Source organism: Peromyscus californicus, unplaced genomic scaffold, assembly GCF_007827085.1.
Source record: "Peromyscus californicus insignis strain IS unplaced genomic scaffold, ASM782708v3 Scaffold_1__1_contigs__length_55948999, whole genome shotgun sequence".
Lineage (NCBI taxonomy): Eukaryota > Metazoa > Chordata > Mammalia > Rodentia > Cricetidae > Peromyscus > Peromyscus californicus.
Window position 1 is genome coordinate 18,570,438 of NW_026294492.1, and position 21,255 is coordinate 18,591,692.

Genomic DNA, 21,255 nt, shown 5'->3' on the forward strand with positions numbered 1-21,255 from the left:
AAATCCTATTAGATCATTAAAATATATAACCATAAAGTAATAAGTTCCACATGGAATAAGGTTTTAGTACTTAAGATTCATTTAACTTTCTTGTTTTAGAAGTTACATACAGTGTGGTTTTTAAATTTATTTTAGTAATTAAAATGTTCACATACTTATAAATGTAAAACAATACCAATATTAACTTTTTATTTTAGAAGTAATGTCATATCTTTAATATGTGACAGACTTTTCTTTATCTTCTGTATCTATACTCTTAAATGTATGTGTATACACACACACACACACACACACACAGCAGGAGGATAACCAGTTAAAAGCCAGCCTGGGCTACATAAGCAAATATCAAGGCCAGCCTGAGCTACACATTGAGAAAAAGGTATCATACTGTGCACATTGACTGTTTTGTATTTTAATCTTTTCCTTGGATGGCATGCTTTTCATAACTCACACATTCTTGTATCTACATGAGGATTAGGGTTACTTAGAGTTGACTGATGACTGGTATCTCCTACTGTTACAGAGAACTGTAATGAGCAACCTTTATAGAGGTGATTATCACTTATATAGGCATATCTGAAGTATAAAGTCTAAATATAAATATCTGGATCAAAGGATAGATACATAGGTAGTACTAAATGGCCCTTCTCACAAATTATACTACCGATGTTCCTATTTCTGTGTATCTCTCTCAGTACTTTGAATTATGCATTTTCTTATCTTTGTAAATATTCTTTTTTTCCACAACATAATTTCAAACTGTATTTCTTTTACTCCAAGTTAAGTTGACCATTTTCAGTGATCTTAGGCAATCTCCTCATAGTCTCTGACCGTTTATCAACTGGTTAGTGTGCTCTAATTTATGGACGTTTTTATTTACTGAAGAAATCGATCCTCTCTCTACTAACTGTTTAAAAGACAACAGTGAAACTCTAACTGCCGTGCACAGTTACTGCCAGATACAACACAAACAGCCAGAAGTTTCCTTTTCAACAGCTGAGGAAGATTAGCTGTGAATGTGAGAACGGGAAGTTGTTGGATCAACCATTGGAGGTTGTAACTTGGGCAAAACCAGCCTGCTGAAGGACGATGCCTTCTCCTTGCTGTGCAGCAATTTTTTTAATTATTTAATAGCCTTTTTCTGGATTCATTGTAGCTAATGGGGATACAGAGTTTCTCTTTGGCTAGATTTAAGTGGATGTGATGTAATGTTGAACTGTTTGCAGAGTCATGTCTGGATGTCTTGAGCCCAGGAGTCCCAGGACTGCCTGGACAATGTAGCAAACCTTCATCGGAAAGAATAACATTATATATGTGTATGTAAATGTTCTACTAGCAGTCTCTGGGGGTTCCTTTTTTAAATTTCACTTTAGCTACCTCTCTCCAAAAACTGACCTTTTGTTCGGTTTAAAACACACACGCACACACACAACACACACACACACACACACACACACACACACACACACACACACACACTCATTCATGTTTGTGGTGAGAAAACAAACGTAACTAAAATTACCTCCCCCATGAAACAAAAGAGAAAACTTATATATTTCCTAGATTCTAACACATAACTCAGATTTTCTATAAAAGGCAGTTTCTGAAAGAAGTCTGAATACTGAAGTGGTCCTAAGATAAAACCAAGTTCCTTAAGCATAAAACCTATATAAACAAAACTTTTAAGTTAATCAAAGTGGTTTGTTGTAGGTTTTATTGTTGTTTGTTTTTGTTTACTAATGTTTGCCTGGACTTCAATCTCAACACATGAATCTTACTCTCTTTTTTTTTTTTTGGGGGGGGGGGTTAGTTTTGTCTTCTAATATGAGATAAGGCAGGCTGGCCTCCAACTCTAGAACTTCCTGCCTTAGCTTCTCAGTACTAAGATTATAGATGTATGCCACCATGTCTGCAATGTTTTGAAAATATTTTGACTTATTCTCTTAGCATTTTCCATCAAGACTAGTAAAATAAGATGCTGTGTCCTGATATTAAGTTAACTATCTAACTGCAGTGTTTGGCATTGATAGTACACAGCCATGCACATTTTCTCAAAAAGAAACATAATTAACTTTTTCTAGGCTCTGTTTCTTAAGGGGTTAGTACTGAAGATCTCCTGTTAAAGTAGAGTAATGGGACAACTTTAGGAAACCTGTGGCCACCGTCCTGATTTAGATAGTAATAGAAATCAAGTGATTGCTTTCCCATCATTGTTTTAGTTTTATTGTTTATTGTGTCTTTTGGAATCCTACAGAATTTGATTTTTATATCCTTTGTCACAGTTACACTTAGGTTTAATTAAAAGTTGTAGTTACATGCATTGACATGAAGTAAATGTCAGGCTGGAGAGTTGGTTCAGCAGTTAAGAGCACTTGTTGCTCTTGCAGAGAACCCAGACTCAATTCCCAGCACCTACATGTCAGCACAACCATGAGTAACTCTAGTTCCTGAAGATCTGATGACCTTTTCTGACCTCCAAAGGCACCAAGCACATAGATAGTATATCTTAATTACTGTCCTATTGCTGTGAAGAGACATCATGACCAAGGCAAATCTGTTTTTTTTTTTAATTTTTTTATTGTGTATTATGTATTGTATTATGTATCTGGCCTGCGTGCCAGATCTCATTACAGATGGTTGTGAGCCACCATGTGGTTGCTGGGAATTGAACTCAGGACCTCTGGAAGAGCAGCCAGTGCCCTTAACCTCTGAGCCATCTCTCCAGCTGGCAAATCTTATAAAAGCATTTAATTGGGGGTTGCTTACAGTTTTAGAGGGTGATTTCATGACCATCATGGCAGGAAGCAGACAAACATAGCACTGGAGCAGTAGATGAGAGCTTTACATCCTGATATGCAGGCAGCAGGCAGAGAGAAAAGAAGGGAGTGGAGACGGGGCCTGGTGTGAGCTTTTAAAACCTCAAAATCCACCCCATTGACACACCTCCTCTGACAAGGCCACACCTCCTAATCCTTCACAAACAGTTCCACTAATTGGGGACCAGACATTTAAACATATGAGCCTTTGTGGGCCATTCTCATTCAAACCACCACCCAGTGCACATACATATATGCAGACAACACTCATAAATATAAAAATAAATAAATCTTTTTTTAAAGTTATCTTCAGACTGCTAAGGTGGCTCAGTAGATAAAGAGCTTGCTGTGTAAACAAGAGGATATGGTAATGTGGTAGTGTATGTCTATAACCCCAGAACTGGGGCCAGTGAGATGATAAGAGAATCCCAGAAGGTTGTGGGCCAGCCAATCTAGCCAAAGTGATAAAATCCAGGTCCTGTGAGAAATACTATCTTTAAAAAAATAAGGTGGTGACCAGGCAATGGTGGTGCACACCTTTAATCCCAGCACTCGGGAGGCAGAGGCAGATGAATCTCTGTGAGTTCGAGGCCAGCCTGATCAACAGAATGAGTTCTAGGAGAGCCAAGACTGTTTCACAGAGAAACCCTGTCTTGGGGGGAAGAATGTGGTTAAGAGCACTGGATGTTCCCAGAGTTTTGATTCCCAGCACCCACATGGCAGCTCATAGCTGTCCATAACTCCCATCCCAGAGGATCTGGGATTTTAGAAAATCTCTTTTCTTCTCTTGGGAATGGCCACCTTCCGTCTGTGATGTTGATGCCCTGATCTTTGCTATGAAGGCATTAGTTACATTGAATTAGGAGTCACAGTAATGACCTGTTTGCCATGAATTACCTCTTCAAAGGTCCTGTCTCCAGATTGTCATGTTTTGAAGTCCTGAATGTTAGAATTTCCACATAACGAATTTTGGGGAGGGGAATACAATTTAGCTCATAACAATGGATTAGAGTGTATACATTTTAGAAATTATAAATAACTGTATAAAGAGAAAAATAATCTCACTCTCACTGCCTAGAGTAAACCAAAAAGATAAACAAGGAGAGCCTCCTGGAACTTTCTATCAGTATTTATGACTTTATAAGAGAATCTAGGTGACTATAGCATCTCAGAGCACACTTTTTTCTCTTTTACATTATCAGTATCTGTAGCTTAATTCATCAATCCCCGAGTTTCTGGAATTTAGATTATTTTTAGTTTTCCTTAGTGTAAGTAATTCAGAGATAGCCATAAAACTTCCAGAAAGCTGCTACGTGGGGGCAGAGAGATGAGATGGTTTAGTCATCAAGAGCACTGACTGCCCTTCAAGAGGACATGAGTTCAGTTCCCAGCACCCACATCGTGGCTCACACCATCTGTCACTCCAGTTCCAGAAAATTTGATGTCTTCTTCTGGCCTCCTTGGGCACTAAATGCGTGTAGTGCACAGACACATATGCAGGCAAAGCAACCATACACATAAAATAATGTTTAAAAGCTGCTATAGATAGTTTTTCTAAAGTGCATGTATTATTTTCTTCAGTTACGAAGCATAATCCAGCCTGTTGTCATCAGTGTCAGAAGCATGAGCTTTGCTGCAATTCTGTAGCGTCCTCTCAGAGCCCTGCCCTCTTGCTGAACAGCCTCAAGCTGCAGTGTGTCTCCTCCCGCCTTTTGTGGACGGAGTTTGTCTTCCAATGGTTGCGCTTATTCCGTGGTGTGGACTGAAAAAGCAGCTAACCAAAATGATGTCATCTTTAAAACAGTACCTACCCTCTGACGTCCTGGATTTCCTATAGTGACGTCAGCCTGTGTACAGGAAACACTGAATTTTGTTTTGATTCAGATACCATTCTCATTTACTTTTTATTATATGTGGATACCCTGCAGTTTAAGTTTCTGAATACATCCCCTCTGGATCATCAGAATAATATTTTATGGGGAAATCTCACTCTCCTTCATAATGTGTTGTTCCTGAAATGTTATCTTATCCCCCTTTGTGACAGTGAACTCTTTCTCTTCAATCAGGATTGCCTGAACTAGAATTGGAAGCAATCGACAACCAGTTTGGACAACCAGGAGCAGGCGATCAGATTCCATGGGCAAATAATACTGTGACGACAATAAATCAGAATAAACCAGACGAGTAAGTGAGACACTGTATTTCGTACACTAGCGGATATCAGCTTCTAAGCCAGGAACTACCCTCCCCAAACTGGAGTCCAGTCTGTGCTAGTATTTTTGAACTATAAATTGATGTAACTATTTAATTAAAGGGGGGCACCGGAGGACACGGTCAAGCAGATCAGGCAGATAGACTTTGTAATCACCACGAGATTGATATGGAGCGCAGGTCTCATGTACACTTCATCTCTCACATTTCTTTGTTTTCCATGTATTTCTGGGACCTGTGGATAAACCGGCCTTAATATACCAATAATGCTGCCTTTAAACTTTTAGCTGTCCATTATTTTGTTCATCTTTTGTCTTTGTTTGGAGCAATAATACGTAAGGAAAAAAAGTATATCTGTTCAGTGTTCTGCTCTCATTGGAGTTTAATTTCTCAATTCACACAGGCATCTGTGTTTCTCAACATAGACTACATCTCATACATGGCAATCATAGGAAGAATAAATACATTTAGAACATTATCTGAAGTGTTTTCCCTTACATTTTCCCAAAAGAATAATTCTTTGTCATATTGCTCATGTAATATATTTCTATTATTTTCTATGTATGCCTCAGTTTTATTCATCAATTAATGTCAGTTTGGATTAGACTGCAGGTTGTCTTCATGAGTCAATCAACAGTGGTTTTTGAGCTACTAGTTAGTGACTAGCTCATCTGAGCTACTAGCGTGTTAACAACTTTCAACTTAATTTCTTTTGTATATAATAGTTACTTTATAGTATCAAGATAATTTAGTCATCTTGAAAGCACAAAATAAGTTCACTGTTTTGGCTATGATTCAGTCATAGTAATTAATGGTATCCACACCATAGAATAAGAATAAATCTGAAGGTCTAGCAAGATGGTTCCCTGCGTAAAGTGCTGCCACACAAGCATGAAAACCCAATGTGGATCCCAGAACCCACATTTAAAAAAGAAAGGAAACAGTGCTTGGGGATTTAGCTCAGTGGCAGAGCACTTGCCTAGCAAGCGCAAGGCCCTGGGTTCGGTCCTCAGCTGGGGGTGGGAGGTGGGGGGTAGGTGTAGGAAGCAAGAAAGAGAGAGGGGAAAAAAGAGAAAGCTAGGAAGGAAGTAGTAAATCCAAGCCTAGCTTTGCCTGTAATCCTAGCACAGGGAAAGCCAAGACAGAAGGGTAGGTACCTCAGGCTTGCTGGCTAGCCAGGCTAGCCAAGCTTCAGGTTCAAAGAGAGACCCTGTCTCAGAAAAATAAGATGAAGTGATAATTGAGGGAGATACCCAGTGTCAACCTGTGGCCTACACACACGCACACGCACACACACACAAAAGAATATATCTGAGAACAAGTTAAATGATTTTTTTTTTTTTTTACTTTTATTAAGAACTCTTTGTGAGAGAGAGTTCAGCAGTTAAAAGCACTGTCTGCTCTTTCAGAGAACCCAGGTTTGGTTCCCAGTACCCATATCAGGTGGCTTCCAACCACCTGTAATTAAGTTCCTAATGACCCACCACCCTTTCCTGGCCTCTCCAGACATCTGCACAATCATGGTTCACATACATACTCATGCACAGACACATAAATGAATAAATAAATCTTTAAAAAAGTATTTCCCCTTTCTTAATTATATTTGATTGTTTTCCAGGATATTTCTTTAAGCTAACATGAAGAATATGGAAACTTTAAGTTCAGTAGTTGACAAAAGAATGGAAATTGCAGTCAAGCTATACACTAAATATTGTTTTGTGCCTCAAAAGATGACTCAGTGGATAAGACACTTTCTTATATAAGTGTGAGGATCTGAGTTCAGATTCCCAGAACCCATTAAAACCTGGGTGTGCTGGCACAGATCTATAATCCCACTCTGGGAGGCAGAGATAAGATGCACTCAGAGGTTTACTGGCCAGTCTAGCCAATTAGTGAGCTCCAGGTTCAGTGAGACTGTTTCTTAGAAACCAAAGTGAAGGGCAATAGAGGAAGACCTCTAACATCAACCTCTGGCTCCCACATGTGCACATATGGGTTTATCCACCCATACCCACACACTTGCACATATATCCAAGAACATGTTCTCTGAATTTCTGCACACTAATTAGAGAGCATTTCATTGCCAACATAACAGATCCTAAAACCAGATTAGTGCATGTATGTATATGTATGTGTTTGCATTCTTAAAATTGAATCATTTTTTCTTGCCTTTCTCATCTTCTGCTCCCATAGCCAATGCATTAGCTCACAATTAGATGAGCTTCTCTGTCCACCAACAACAGTAGAAGGAAGAAACGATGAGAAAGCCCTCCTGGAACAACTGGTGTCCTTCCTCAGTGGCAAAGATGAAACTGAGCTGGCTGAGCTAGACAGAGCGCTGGGGATCGACAAGCTTGTCCAGGTACATGTTCAGACTTGGCCTGAGTGACCAGAGCGATCTTAAAGCGATGGTCCCTTTGGGTGATGAGCTTCCAAAGAGCATTAATTCAGAATGAACATGGTCTAAGACTCTCTAGAGATAACTTGCACCCAGATGCAAATTTATTCATTCATTGCCATACTTTGTTTATAAAATATTTTGGCTTCTTTTCCAACAGGGAGGTGGGTTAGATGTATTGTCCGAGAGATTTCCACCACAGCAAGCAACGCCACCTCTGATGATGGAAGAAAGACCTGCCCTCTACCCTCAGCCATACTCATCTCCTTCTCCTACCACCAATCTCCCTGGCCCTTTCCAAGGCATGGTCAGGCAGAAGCCTTCCCTGGGGACTATGCCAGTTCAAGTAACACCTCCCCGAGGCACCTTTTCACCCAACATGGGCATGCAGCCCAGGCAGACTCTAAACAGACCTCCAGCTGCACCCAACCAGCTGCGGCTTCAGCTGCAGCAGCGGTTACAGGGACAGCAACAGGTGAGTGCTGTCCTCTGCAGTTGATTCTTCCCCAAGGTCTTTGCCAAAGCTCTGTGTGACAACCCAGTCGCTACAGTGAAAGAGCACGGTCCACTCCCAGATGGTGGTGAAAGACTCAAAAAACCATCCTCGGACAGCTAGGATAGGAGTAAGAGACCTTTTATTAAAGAATGCTAATTGTAGCAAAGTACTTTGAAACCTACAGCTTAAAAGCAATATAATTTTTGTTTTTTTTTTTAAGATAGAAACTAGTTTTAGCTTAGATATCATATAATTACTAAATTAATAAAGAGAACTGTAGCTTAGTTTATAAGGTAGAACAAGAAATACCATTGGATTGTTGAGACAAGTAAAATTTGTTATTTAAAGTTAGTAAGATTGAAGTCTAGTGATATTATGAATGAAAGAAAAGATACATTTGAGGGCCTGGGATTTGTGCATGATTTAAATGTTTTGTGTGACAGGAAATGAATTGATGCCGTGCTGTAAATATTTAAGATTGTGTTAACAATAGGCAGGGAGGTCATCATCAAGGACCACAGAGGCAAATGGTATAAAATGCCATCTCTAAGTATCATGACTGAGCTTATAGGCCGTTGCTGCTTGTTATTAATTTTTCAACCGTACGTGTATATTTCCTTGAGTTTCTAGAAAAGTATTTGAAGACATTGCTTAGAGCTGTACTAACTCAGGAAGGAAAATAAATAATAAGATATGTTAGAAAGCTAGGACATGGTAGAAGACATTTTCAGCATACTCAAGGCCCTGTGTTCAACCCGCACATCCTAGAAAAAGGAAGGACAGTGTGGCATAGTGGCTATATGAGTAACCAGTTCTGAATGCAAAAACAGTCAGATAATTCCTTTGCCTCATAAAGAAACATATGGATCAAATAAGAGAGTGTGACGCTCTCAGCACAATGCCTGGCATATTGTAGCATTTAATGAGAACTAGCTTTATACAATTATATTCAGCAAGTATAATAAACCATGTAAATGCGTTTCTATTCTATAAACAGAGGAAGATGATGAAAGAGAGGACAGGGAGAGATGAAATGGAAAAACTAAATGATATAATAAAAAAGAAAGGAATGTGTTTAAGATGCTAGGACAAAGTAAAGCATTCAATGCTGAGTTAAGAAATGAGAGAAAGAGAAATAAAAGTCATATTCCTAAGGAACTAGTGAAGATAAAGGACTTCTTGTTGGACTTGCTGGTTCCTTGGTTCTTGTTGTGGATGTGGAGTTCTCTGTATTTTTGTAGCTTCTGTTTTGTTTTGTTAGCTTTCCAGACAAGGTCCATATTGCCCAGGCTGTCCTCAAACTCAGAATTCTCCCACCTCAACCCACCAAGAGCTGAGACCACAGACGGGAGCATCATCACACCCAGATCTGTCGTCCACTTTCAGAAAAGGAAATAATCATAGAAATATTGGTCATCTTAACTAAACACACTTGGGGTGCCACTCTAAGTACCCTAAAAGATGCAAATAGTGAATCATACAAGGAACTTAAGTAGTCAAAGCTGCCTATGTTTGTGTCTGCCAGAAACTTTGAATCACACTGGACGCAGTGTGCTAAGGGCTAAGTCAGAAGAGTAGAGATATGCTTATGTACTCAGTTTACAGCTGAAGTTAAGAAAATAGGGTCTGAAGTTCAAGGTTCAGTAATCAAGGCCCAGCGAGGAATGAGGTCAGGTTCCGGAATTAATGAAGCAAGTTTCATATTCAGTTCAGGGGGAAAGGCTGGGTTTGTGTCCATTTGTTCCAAAAGTGGCAGGTGGCTAATGAGCAGAGAACTGCAAAGAATATCCATGAGGTAAGGATGCAGCAGAGGAGAATGCTGGGGCTCTGCTTTCTCGAAAGCCTGTTCAAAGTGGCAAGTGTTTTCCGACTCAAAGAAACAGAATTGTGCTTTCTGTATACGTATAGCCATGGTCTTTTAAGTGTAGTCAGTGCATAGGTTGGGTACCAAGAGACCTGTTGACTTCTTTTTAAAAGCATCTTTATTTTTAAACAATTGTGAATGTTTTCTCTTATTCCACTAGGCTTGAAATTTCTATTTTAACATTTGTATATTGTATTAACTTTTCCTCCAAGTTTTTTTTTTCTTCTGATCTAATATGAGTCAGCAAATAAATGAATCCAGAATTAAGAGGTAAGCTGTTAGGCAATAAGAAACTTAATCACTGCTCATAGGGCTTTGGGTCTTTATTTATTTATTTTGTTTGTTTGTTTGTTTTGTTTTTTGAGACAGAGTCTCTCTGTGTAACAGCCTTGGCTGTCCTGGAACTAGCTCTGTAGACAAGGCTGGCCTTGAGCTCACAGAGATCTGCCTGCCTCTGCCTCCCAAGTGCTGGAATTAAAGGCATGTGCCACCACTGCCTGGCTAGATTTTTATTTGTATAAAACTCTAATAGGCTTTCTCCTTACATATAGTTTAATAAAACATATCCATAATTATCCATTTATATAATTTACAAGTTATGAAGTATTAAGTAAACATCAAGTAACATATTGTTGAATTTCATGGCATATGCCTATATTACCAGCTAGCTACTCAGTAAACCAATGCAAGAGGATCAGTGGAGCCCAGCAGTTTAAAACCACTCTGGGTAACAGTGAGAACTCAGGATAGCTCAGAAGTAGAGTGCTTGCATACATGTGCAAGGTTCAATCCCCATCACTTCAATAATGATAATAAAATAACAACGTGGTGTAGTAGTAATGTGATTCTTACCAGCCCTTCGAAGGGGTTATTCTTACCAAATTACATTGAGGAAGACAGTTTTAATCTATAGATTATTTACAGTGAAATAGTCCAGATGTGCTTTATTATTGCCTGATAAAGTAAAGGGATGCCTAGACTTGTGACACCAGCCTGATCTAGACTGAACTTCCAAACCAGTGCCCTACAGATTATTCCGGGAGATAAATATTGATAGTTACAAATCAGAAAAAAAGGTTTTTGATGAACAAATTGCAGTCTACCCCTTCTTGGAGATGCACAGTGTGCTTTGGCCAATTAAAGGCGCATTAAATTACTGCAGTAAATAAATCTGCTTCACCTTATGTAACCCTCATTTCCAATATGTTCTACAGCACAGTATGCTATTTTCCTGGCACATCTATTAATATCCTGCAGAACAATGTTCTTTAGAACACCAATTTGGGAAATGTGGGTCTAAAGTGATTACTTCTTCTAGTTAAATAAATAATCCATTTTCTCAGTGCATTTGTTTCTTATGTAATTCTCTCTGGCTAATGATATCATGTTGGATTTTCCCCAAGTATATATAAAGATCCAAGTGAGAGTGCTGACTGGGGGCCTTGACTTTCCATTTATCTCCCAGACCTTTTGCAGGGCTGTCCTTACTTCATACCTGCTTTTCACTTATGATATCTAAAGTGTTTCTTCTCATCTAATATCATACTTCCCCAAAGTAACGATTCACACGCTTTCAGAAGCACACTAATGCTGTATATGTGTGTATTTATGTGTATATCCCACCTTTCAATGTTCTGAAAGGAGCAGCTGTCTGATAGACAGTGGGAGTGACTAGTGTTGTGGCAAATAGAATGGGAGGTGTGTGTGACTAAAGCCACACTTCTTACTGCTCGGCAAGGTTTGTGCCGTGTTTGCCTGTAGAGGTGTCATCCTCCCTTGTCTTCCTTCTCCTTAGTTGGTGCACCAGAACCGGCAAGCCATCTTGAACCAGTTTGCAGCGACTGCTCCTGTTGGCATGAACATGCGGTCAGGCATGCAGCAGCAGATCACGCCTCAGGTAAACTTCTCTAGCTCAGGCAGTGCTGCTTAGCGTCAGCTCCAGTGCTGCTGTGGCCCGGGAGCGCAGCTTGAAGTGATGCTTGTGCTGCAGAATGAATAGTAGCCTGCTTGTCCTGCTCTTTCTGGTACCTCATCTAAAGGCCAAGGTTCTGTGTTTTGTTTTACTGTTTGTGTTATTGTTTCATGATACTTGATTGTCAAGTAGAACACTGCACCATGACCAGCCTCAACATCAGCATTTTCTAGGTTTATTTAGTTTAAAGGTCCTGGTTTATCAACCTAAAGTCATAGAATTTTACACTTAAAAATAACTGGATGGTGGCCAATGAGATGGCACAGTGGGCAAAGACACTTGCCTGGCAACCTGAATTCTCCAGAAGGAGAGAATCCACTCCACAGAGTTGTCTTCTGGCCACTACAAATGCATATGGCACACATGTGCACACACACATGAACAATAATACAATGAACACTTTTAGAAGAACTGGATGGATCCAGGTAGGGTAATCTCAAGCACTTAAGAAGCTGAAGCAAATGGATCCCAAGTTTAAGTCCAGTCTGGGATAATTGTCAAAACCATACTATCCCTAGGGCTTCACTCTAAAACAAAAACCTGGATGGCCTTCTGAATGGGATCTAGTATTCACTTCCATATATTTTTTAATAGTTTTACTTCAGCAACTTAAGTTTTCTTAAGCCAAGGTGATGTAAATATTGAGAGACAAGAATTGTAAAGAAGAATCATAATCAAACAAAATTCTTCATGGACTGGAGAGAATCAGGACTCAGCAGATAAGAGCACTGGCTGTTCTTCCAGAGGACCCATGTTCAATTCCCAGCATATAGGTCAGGTGTCTCAAATCCATCTGTAACTCCAGTTCCAAGGGATCTGACATTTCTGGCCTCTAGGAGTACCTGCACTCATGTGCACGTACCCATGTGCAGATATGCACACTTTTACATAATCAAAAGCAATAAAAAAATGGGGCTGGAGAGATGACTTAATGATTAAGAGTACTACCAGAAGTCCTGAGTTCAGTTCCCAACAACTACATGGTGGCTCACACCTGTCTGGTCTGTAATGAGATCCGATGCCCTCTTAAGTGTGCAGGCATACGTAAAGGCAAAGTACACCCATATACATAAAATAAATAAATAAATCTTTAAAACAAAACAAAAACAATAAGAGGCTGGAGAAATAGCTTTGTAGGTAAGAGCACTGGCTGCTCTTCCAGCAGACCCAGATTCAATTCCCAATACCTACATGGCAGCTCACAACTGCCTGTAACTCCAGTTCCAGGGGAATCTGACACCCTCTTCTGGCCCATGGTACACAGACATACATGAAGGCAGAACACCCGTATACATAAAATTTTAAAAAAGAATCTTAAAAATAAAATAAAAAAATAAAAATAAATCTTTAAAAATCTCATCATGAAATGGACCTTGATAAACTTGGGACAAATATAGGAAGCCTCCACTAATCAAGGGATGGTGCTAATGAGACTGCTTCTAAAACAGATATGAGCATCTTCATGAGTTCAAATTTGAGTTTCTTGGTCTTTTAAGTTGTAAACCTCAGTGTTGGGTCCCATGTAGGAATAATTAGGTTGTAAGGAAACAAGACCCCACTTTAGTAATTCACATGATTTCTCTCTTTTCTGGTTTTTCCAAAGTGGACGACATCTAGTTGGCAGATTTCATTTTAAGGAATATGTATATATATATATATTCGCTTCAGTCAGCTCCTCAGTCTAAAATGACACCTTCTGAAGAAGGCTTTATGCCATGTTGCTTTTCATGTGAAAACTGAAAAGTGATTTCAGCCTAATTCACCACCTCTTTCCTCATCCATAATCATGTAGCTATTAAGCCACTTATGATAATGCCTAGAGTATTATTATGCTGCATAATGATATAAAATAGCTGTTTCCATTTACTTCTGCTGATGATCTTATTTCTAGTTAATTATTTTCTTTTTAAATGATAATTTGTTAGGCACTGAATCTCCCAATTTGTAGTTTTCCACATTTTAATGGCATTTATAAGTTTTCCTAAGCATAAAGGTAATATCTATTTATTACAGATAATTTGAGAAATACAGAAAAGAATAATGAAGAAAATCAACATCACTTTCAATCATACTTTTTTCATTTAAACAGAGTGCAGCAGTAAAGACAATGAGGAAGGGGAAGACTGCATCTCTGTAGAGAAACAGAGACGTGCATTAGAAATGCAAGTCTCACTGCGTTAGGGTCAACTCATGGTCTCACTGTGTTAGGGTGAATCCATGGTCTCACTGCATTGGGGTGAACTCATGGTCTCACTGTGTTAGGGTGAATCCATGGTCTCACTGCATTGGGGTGAACTCATGGTCTCACTGTGTTAGGGTGAATCCATGGTCTCACTGCATTGGGGTGAACTCATGGTCTCACTGCACTCATGGTTTCACTGCACTCATGGTCTCACTGCACTCATGGTCTCACTGCATTAGGGTAAACCCATGGTCTCACTGCACTCATGGTCTCACTGCATTAGGGTGAACCCATGGTCTCACTGTACTCATGATCTCACTGCATTAGAGTAAACCCATGGTCTCACTGCACTCATGGTCTCACTGCATTAGGGTAAACCCATGGTCTCACTGCACTCATAGTCTCACTGCATTAGGGTAAACCCATGGTCTCACTGCATTAGGGTAAACCCATGGTCTCACTGCGTTAGGGTGAACTCATGGTCTCACTGCATTAGGGTAAACCCATGGTCTCACTGCACTCATGGTCTCACTGCATTAAGGTGAACCCATGGTCTCACTGCACTCATGGTCTCACTGCGTTAGGGTGAACCCATGGTCTCACTGCACTCATGGTCTCATTGCATTAGGGTAAACCCATGGTCTCATTGCACTCATGGTCTCACTGCATTAGGGTGAACTCAAGGTCTCACTGCGTTAGGGTGAACTCATGGTCTCACTGCACTCATGGTCTCACTGCATTAGGGTGAACTCAAGGTCTCACTGCGTTAGGGTGAACCCATGGTCTCATTGCAAAAACTCACTACATTAGGGTGAACGCATGGTCTCACTGCACTCATGGTGTCACTGCATTAGGGTGAACCCGTGGTTTCACTGCATTAGGGTGAACTCATGGCTTGACAGTTTGTCTCACCTCCTTGAAGTGTTTATGAATCTCAGTGGTTTTCTTGTTCAGTATCCCAAAACTAGTTAACATTTACTTAGAGTTTTTGTATGTAGTTCTTTTTGATATTCATTTTTGAATTTGTGTTTAAACAGCTAATAGATACTATCTTAGCATTTATTAGCTATTTGTGGCCTATAAAATGTATTTAGGGGTTGGAGAGATGGCTCAACACTTAAGAGAACTGGCTGCTCTTGCAGAGGATGCTGGTTTGGTTCCAGCACCTACATGGTAGCTCAAAACCACCTGTAACTCCAGTTCAAGGGGCTCTGACACCCTCTTCTGACATCAGCAGGCTCCTGCATGCATGTGGTACACACATGTGCACATAAAATAAATAAAATATTTTTTAAAAATAGAATATACTTGATTTAATTTTTGCCTGTGATTTTACTTAAGGAATCCTTCTTTTCCATTTTAGTTTCCTTTGAAGCCTAATGGTTGCTACATTTTATTTTGCTCTAAGCTATCAAGTTTTATCCTATAAGCCTTTTAGAATAGGTAGATGATTATAATAATTTTAGTAAGTAAGATATTTTTCCTTGATGTAAGAAAGACAGGGGAGCAGAATGGTACATGCACAGAACACTGCGGTTGATAGAGGAGCAGGCCATTGCCCAGAGGGTTCGATGAGATGCTTTTGTTTTGTTTTCCTTTTTCCTTCCTTTTCTTTTCTCATTTTTAGTTTAGTTTAGTTTTTATTTACTTTGTGGGGGGAGGCTACAGGGGTGGAGGGTAGATATGGAACAACTTTTAAATGAGTGGGATTGGAGTGCATGATGTGAAATACCCAAAGATTCATAAAAAATTGTTTTAAAAAGCAAAAATAAATCAACATTTAAAAAAGATATTTTTCCTTCTATGTAGCCACCCCTGAATGCTCAGATGTTGGCACAGCGTCAACGGGAATTGTACAGTCAGCAGCATCGACAGAGGCAGATTATACAGCAGCAAAGAGCCATGCTCATGAGGCACCAAAGTTTTGGGAACAACATCCCTCCTTCATCTGGACTGCCAGTTCAAATGGGGAACCCCCGTCTTCCTCAGGGTGCTCCACAGCAGTTCCCCTACCCACCAAACTATGGTACAAATCCAGGAACCCCACCTGCTTCGACCAGCCCTTTTTCTCAACTGGCAGCAAATCCTGAGGCGTCCTTGGCCACCCGCAGCGGCATGGTGAACAGAGGCATGGCCGGGAGCATGGGAGGGCAGTTTGGCGCCGGCATCAATCCTCAGATGCAGCAGAATGTCTTCCAGTATCCAGGATCAGGTACGCCGCCGTGCTCAGGTCGCTTCCCCTGGAGAGACATGTTCTGCTCTGCAGGTGCCCTGACTTTGGGGCATGTGCTCGAGAGGAAGGGTTAAGTGGTAAAGTCAGGAGAGGCAGGCTCCAGGCTCAGTTACCACGGAATGGTTGTGTGGTTTCAGACTTTTCTCAGGTTGGTTGCTGACATTCATAAATTTAGGGACTATAAAACTTCTAACATTTTATGTACAAAGCAAAGTCACTTACTTTTCTCTCCTGGATCCTGTGAAATCTACTCAAAGTCCTTCTCAGCTGGCTGTTTTTGTGTATTAACTCAGAGTCACTGGATGATTTTGTTTGATAGTTTATATAAAGATAGTCAACGTTTAACAAGTATCTCAGACTTCTTATTGATGATACCACTTTTAGCTAAATAAGTTATGACTTCCTTCACAGTGAATATTCTGATTTATAGAAGTTTTTTTATTTTTTAATTTTTTTTTTTTTTTTTGGTTTTTCGAGACAGGGTTTCTCTGTGTAGCTTTGCGCCTTTTCCTGGAACTCACTTGGTAGCCCAGGCTGGCCTCGAACTCACAGAGATCCGCCTGGCTCTGCCTCCCAAGTGCTGGGATTAAAGGCGTGCGCCACCACCGCCCGGCTATTTTTTAATCTTTTGTTTTCATTGTTTTCCACTCTCTTTATCCTAGACAATGATCCTTTTTATTTTTTATTACTTTGAGATTCTAAAAGGCAGTGGTGATAATGCATACTTGATTAATCTATCATGTTTTAACCATATTTATGCAAAATTAATGACCAGTGCCTGAAAAAAGAAACCCCTTGATTATCTAAATGAACTAAACATGGATTTTTAAAGCTGCTTAGGAAAGTATCCCATGAAAAGGTAACCAGTGGACGTGTGCAGGCAGCATGTGCCCCAGCATCTGAATCCAGACCAGCTTCTGTTAAAAAACAACAACAACAAAAACCTTTTACAAAAAGTAACTTCTCTTTGTAAAGTCAATATCCATAATATAAGCAGAACCCGGCAGGTGGCCGCAGCAAAGAGCGAGCTTTATCTGCTTGCAAACTGAAATGAAATGGCGAAGAGCAGCTTCAAAAGACTACTGCAAATGTGTTACTCTTCATCGAATAACAGTGAGTCAAGATGCAAGTGTTTCATCTCTACTCTGGACGGTAGAAGTCCTCTGCATGACAGCAGTTGGCTCACGGGGCTCTGACAGCAGGTTTTAGGTTGGTGGAATTCAAGTTCCAGATCAACCTTTTTCAGATCCCTCAAGAAAAGAAAGATGGGAGTGAGGGATTGCAGGCCGGTACAGGAAAGGGCAGGAGGAGGGCAGGGCAAGAGAGCAGGGAGGAAGGGAGGGTTGAGAAGGGAGGGAAGGAAGTTAGTTTATTGCATCCTAAGGAAACACAGATGCAAGAACTTTCCAACTGTGTTTGCTTTATGCTTCTGTTTCTGTTGCCAGTAAATTTGACACAACTGAGACCAGAGCTCCAGCTCTCCCTCAGATTCCTTGTTGGCCAAGTTCTTCTTTCTACTGGGCTCTGGATAATAACAATGTCAGTGCAGGTTAGCAGCTGTAAGCAGTGCCCCATGCTGGTAAGAGAAGTTGAGGACGGGGGAGCTGTACATGTAGATGGCAAGAGTGCAGGGCTTCTGTACCTTCCACTCAGTTTTGTTTTGAACTTATAAACTACTTTTAAAAGTCCCCTTTCAATGTTATTTTAAAACTGGGGGCGGGGCCCTAGAGAGATGGCTCAGTGGTTAAGAGCACTAGCTGCTCTTGCAGAGGACCCAGGTTTGGTTCCTAGCACTACATGCTGGTTTATAAATACCTTTTACTCCAGTTCCAGGGGATCCAGTGCCCTCTTCTGGATTCCACTGGCACCAGGAACACACATGGTACATATGCATACATGCAGGCAAACACTCATAAACATATAAGAAACTTTTTTACAAACATGTAGGTGATAAAATTAAAAGGTAAACACAAAAACAAAGGCAACCATTCTAACATACATGTTGTGTAGAGCAGGAAGAAACATCGAAAAGCATGGCAATGGGGGCTGAGGATTTAGCACAGTTGGTAATAGTATGCATGAGGCCCTAGTACTACGTGAACCAGCATGGTGGTACATACCTATAGTCCTAGCACGTGGGAGGTAGAAGCAGGGTCAGAAGGTCAAGGTCATCCTGAGCCACATGTCCCTTATAATGCCAGTCTGGGTTAAGACCCTGTCTCAAAAAAAAAGTATTGTAATGTGCTTAGATTCTCTAATTTGCTCATTTTAACTCTGTAGCATTATATCTAGAATATTGTATCTTTTCTCCTCTGGGATATGCCTTTTTTCTCAAAGAAATTGTTTCACCACATATAAAATTAACAATGCATCAAACACAAACACTTTAAGACTGCAAGCAAAGAAACACGTAAATGTAGAATTCATACAAAAACCATCCACATAAAAGTGAAAATTATGCCAAATACAACAATGTACCCTAGAGAATCATAAATGAAAGGAACATTTTCCATACAATCTAAGTCCAAGCTTTTTCCAGCGTTTACATTAAATGTAGATAAAGACTACATAGCTTTAGTTATATGAGGTTTTTAAAAAATAGTTAAGCATTGAGTGAAAGAAAGTTTAGAGGCTATACAAATTACAACTTTCACAGAAAATCTAAAGTACTTTTTAAGTTCCAGCCTGTGAAACATATAAAGTGAGTAAATTAAGTACATCTCTGGACAGACTAACCACACAAAAAGACAGAAGTCATGAACAGTGACAGAACACAGCAGACTCTTCTGTACCGGGATCTGCAGTTGTGTCTATAGACTTCAGAACATAGCAGGATGCTTATGGGGTAATGACAGGGAAAGCAGCAGGTCAGCATCCTGTGTGAAGGGGCTGAACATGCACCGCTCTTGCAGAGGACATGTGTTCAGTTCCCAGCACTCCCGGCAGCTCACAACTGCCTGTAACTCCAGCTCCAGGGGTCTGATGCTCTCTTCTGCCCTCTGCAGGCACCAGGCTTGCACATGGTGCCATATGCATATGTGCAGACACTCACTTAGACACATAAAAACGAACCTTTAAAAAATACACTTGGGTTTCTGAGGAAGACTTGAAAGAATTATACTAAATTAGTATGAGCTGCTCATGGTATTCTCTTCTTGTAGGCTTTTATAACTTTGTCTTAAAAGCTTTCAGCTGTGAGATACATTTTCTTAGGGAAACAATTGTAAAAGCATAATAAAAACATGAAAAAAACCCACTTCTTAAGGGGCTCCTACTTTAGCCTGAGGTAGAGTAACAGGGGCCGTATTTATTCTTCCATGTGAAAGAAACAGCATCAGACAAAGAGCAGGGAAGAGCAGTTCTAGGGATTGACAGACTGTGCTGTAGAGCAGAGTCCAGCTCAGGAGGCTAGGAAGGCCGGGTCTGCACAGAGGGTTCGTACAGGCCTCAGCGTGCACACATGCACGCATGCACGCGCACAAAGCAGGGCCAGAGCATCAAACCCGAAGATTAGAAGAATAGTATTCAGGTTCACACAGGGCCACTTTCTCTTCTGACCAGCCTGGAAAACCTCATAATTCATGGGTATCAAGTATTGTTTTGCCTTAGTAGTGGAGCAAGGTAAGTCCTAACCCAAGCCTTGTTCTTGATTTCTCTGGGTACAAGACCCTAAAAGAGCTGAGGTTTCCATATAACCTGACCATGGCCCAAATAGTGAGCTCAGGAACACTTAAATATTTGACTTTAAAAAAATCCAGCTCTTAAAAGGGTAAAATTCAGAGAACCTGAAGTTTGACTTTTAAAACCATCAGACATGCAAAGAAGCAGGAAAGTGTAGCCTGTAATAATGAGAAAAAATAGCCCTCAAACCCTTTGAGAAGACAAGGGGACCAGAGGGAGAGGGATCAAGAGAGGACAATGACAGAGGCGAATATAATCAAAGTATATTATATACATATGTAAAAATGTCACCGTGAGACCCACTATTGATATAACTCATACACACTAATAAAAACTGTGCAAATGATACAATGATTAGGAACTTTAGTGTTCAAAAATAGGAACTTTAAGGACTTAGAAACTATGAATGTGTTCTGTGTGTGCATTAAGTTAGAAGGAATCTTGAGCATATTAAATAGATGTGTACATAATATCAGTAAACTGGAAATCAAACTTACAGAGGGGGATAGGTGAAAAATACAGTAGGTGGGGTGAACAGCTGAATAGAACTTACATAAGAAGAGAATGACAGCGGAAACTATTCAAGATGAAAGATGAGTAAATGTGTAGGGCACGGTGGCCCACACCTTTAAACCCAGCACTCGGGAGGCAGAGGCAGGTGGATCTCAGTGATTTGGATCAGCCTGGTCTACATGGTGAATTCCAGCACAGCCAGGACTACACAGAGAGGCCTTGTCTCAAAAGCCCAATTGTGATAAGAGATGGAGAGATAGCTCAGCAGTTAAGAGCACCTGGCTGTACTTCCAGAGGACTTGGGTTTGAGTCCCAGCACGCACAACTGTCTGTATCTCCAGTCCCTGGAGATCAGACACCCTCTTCTGGCCTCCATGAGCATTGCATGCATGTAGTGCATGGACACACATGCAGGCAAAACATCCATGCACATAAAAATAATAAAGTGCTCAAAATTTTTAAGAAAAGCAGAGTAAAAAAAATCCTGATAATTCATTTGAAATTGATCCTATAATCCATTGTAATCAAAAATTTTAACATGATTTTTAACAAAATAGATAACTTATCTTACATTATGCATTCTAATGTATATAGAAACTTAAAGGAACTAGAGTAACCAAAACAGTTTCATATAGGAAAGACAAAATGAGACAACTACCTAATTTCAAAGTTGTTACACACACACACACACACACACACACACACACACACACACACACAGTGATACATATCACTAGAACAGAATAAGAAGCCTATACATAAACTCCTGTTTTTATATCGATTGCTTTTTAAGATAGTCGTACTGATGTCTGTTAATAAGTGTGTTTCTATGTTTAAAAAGGAGTGAACCCTGGGCTGACAAATGGTACAGAATGGTTGAATCCGAAAA

General features: G+C 40.2%; 1 protein-coding gene across 8 annotated transcripts in view; it reads left to right on the forward strand.

Annotated features, from left to right (window-relative positions):
* Ncoa1 (nuclear receptor coactivator 1) overlaps positions 1-21,255 on the forward strand; it is a 336,679-nt gene that overhangs the window by 299,575 nt on the left and 15,849 nt on the right. For all 8 annotated transcript variants that reach the window (XM_052745992.1, XM_052745990.1, XM_052745993.1 and 5 more), the window contains 5 exons: positions 4,883-5,000; positions 7,221-7,389; positions 7,586-7,900; positions 11,581-11,682; positions 15,749-16,151. In XM_052745992.1, the coding sequence (XP_052601952.1) occupies positions 4,883-5,000; positions 7,221-7,389; positions 7,586-7,900; positions 11,581-11,682; positions 15,749-16,151 (1,107 nt within the window). The remainder of the gene's footprint in view (positions 1-4,882; positions 5,001-7,220; positions 7,390-7,585; positions 7,901-11,580; positions 11,683-15,748; positions 16,152-21,255) is intronic.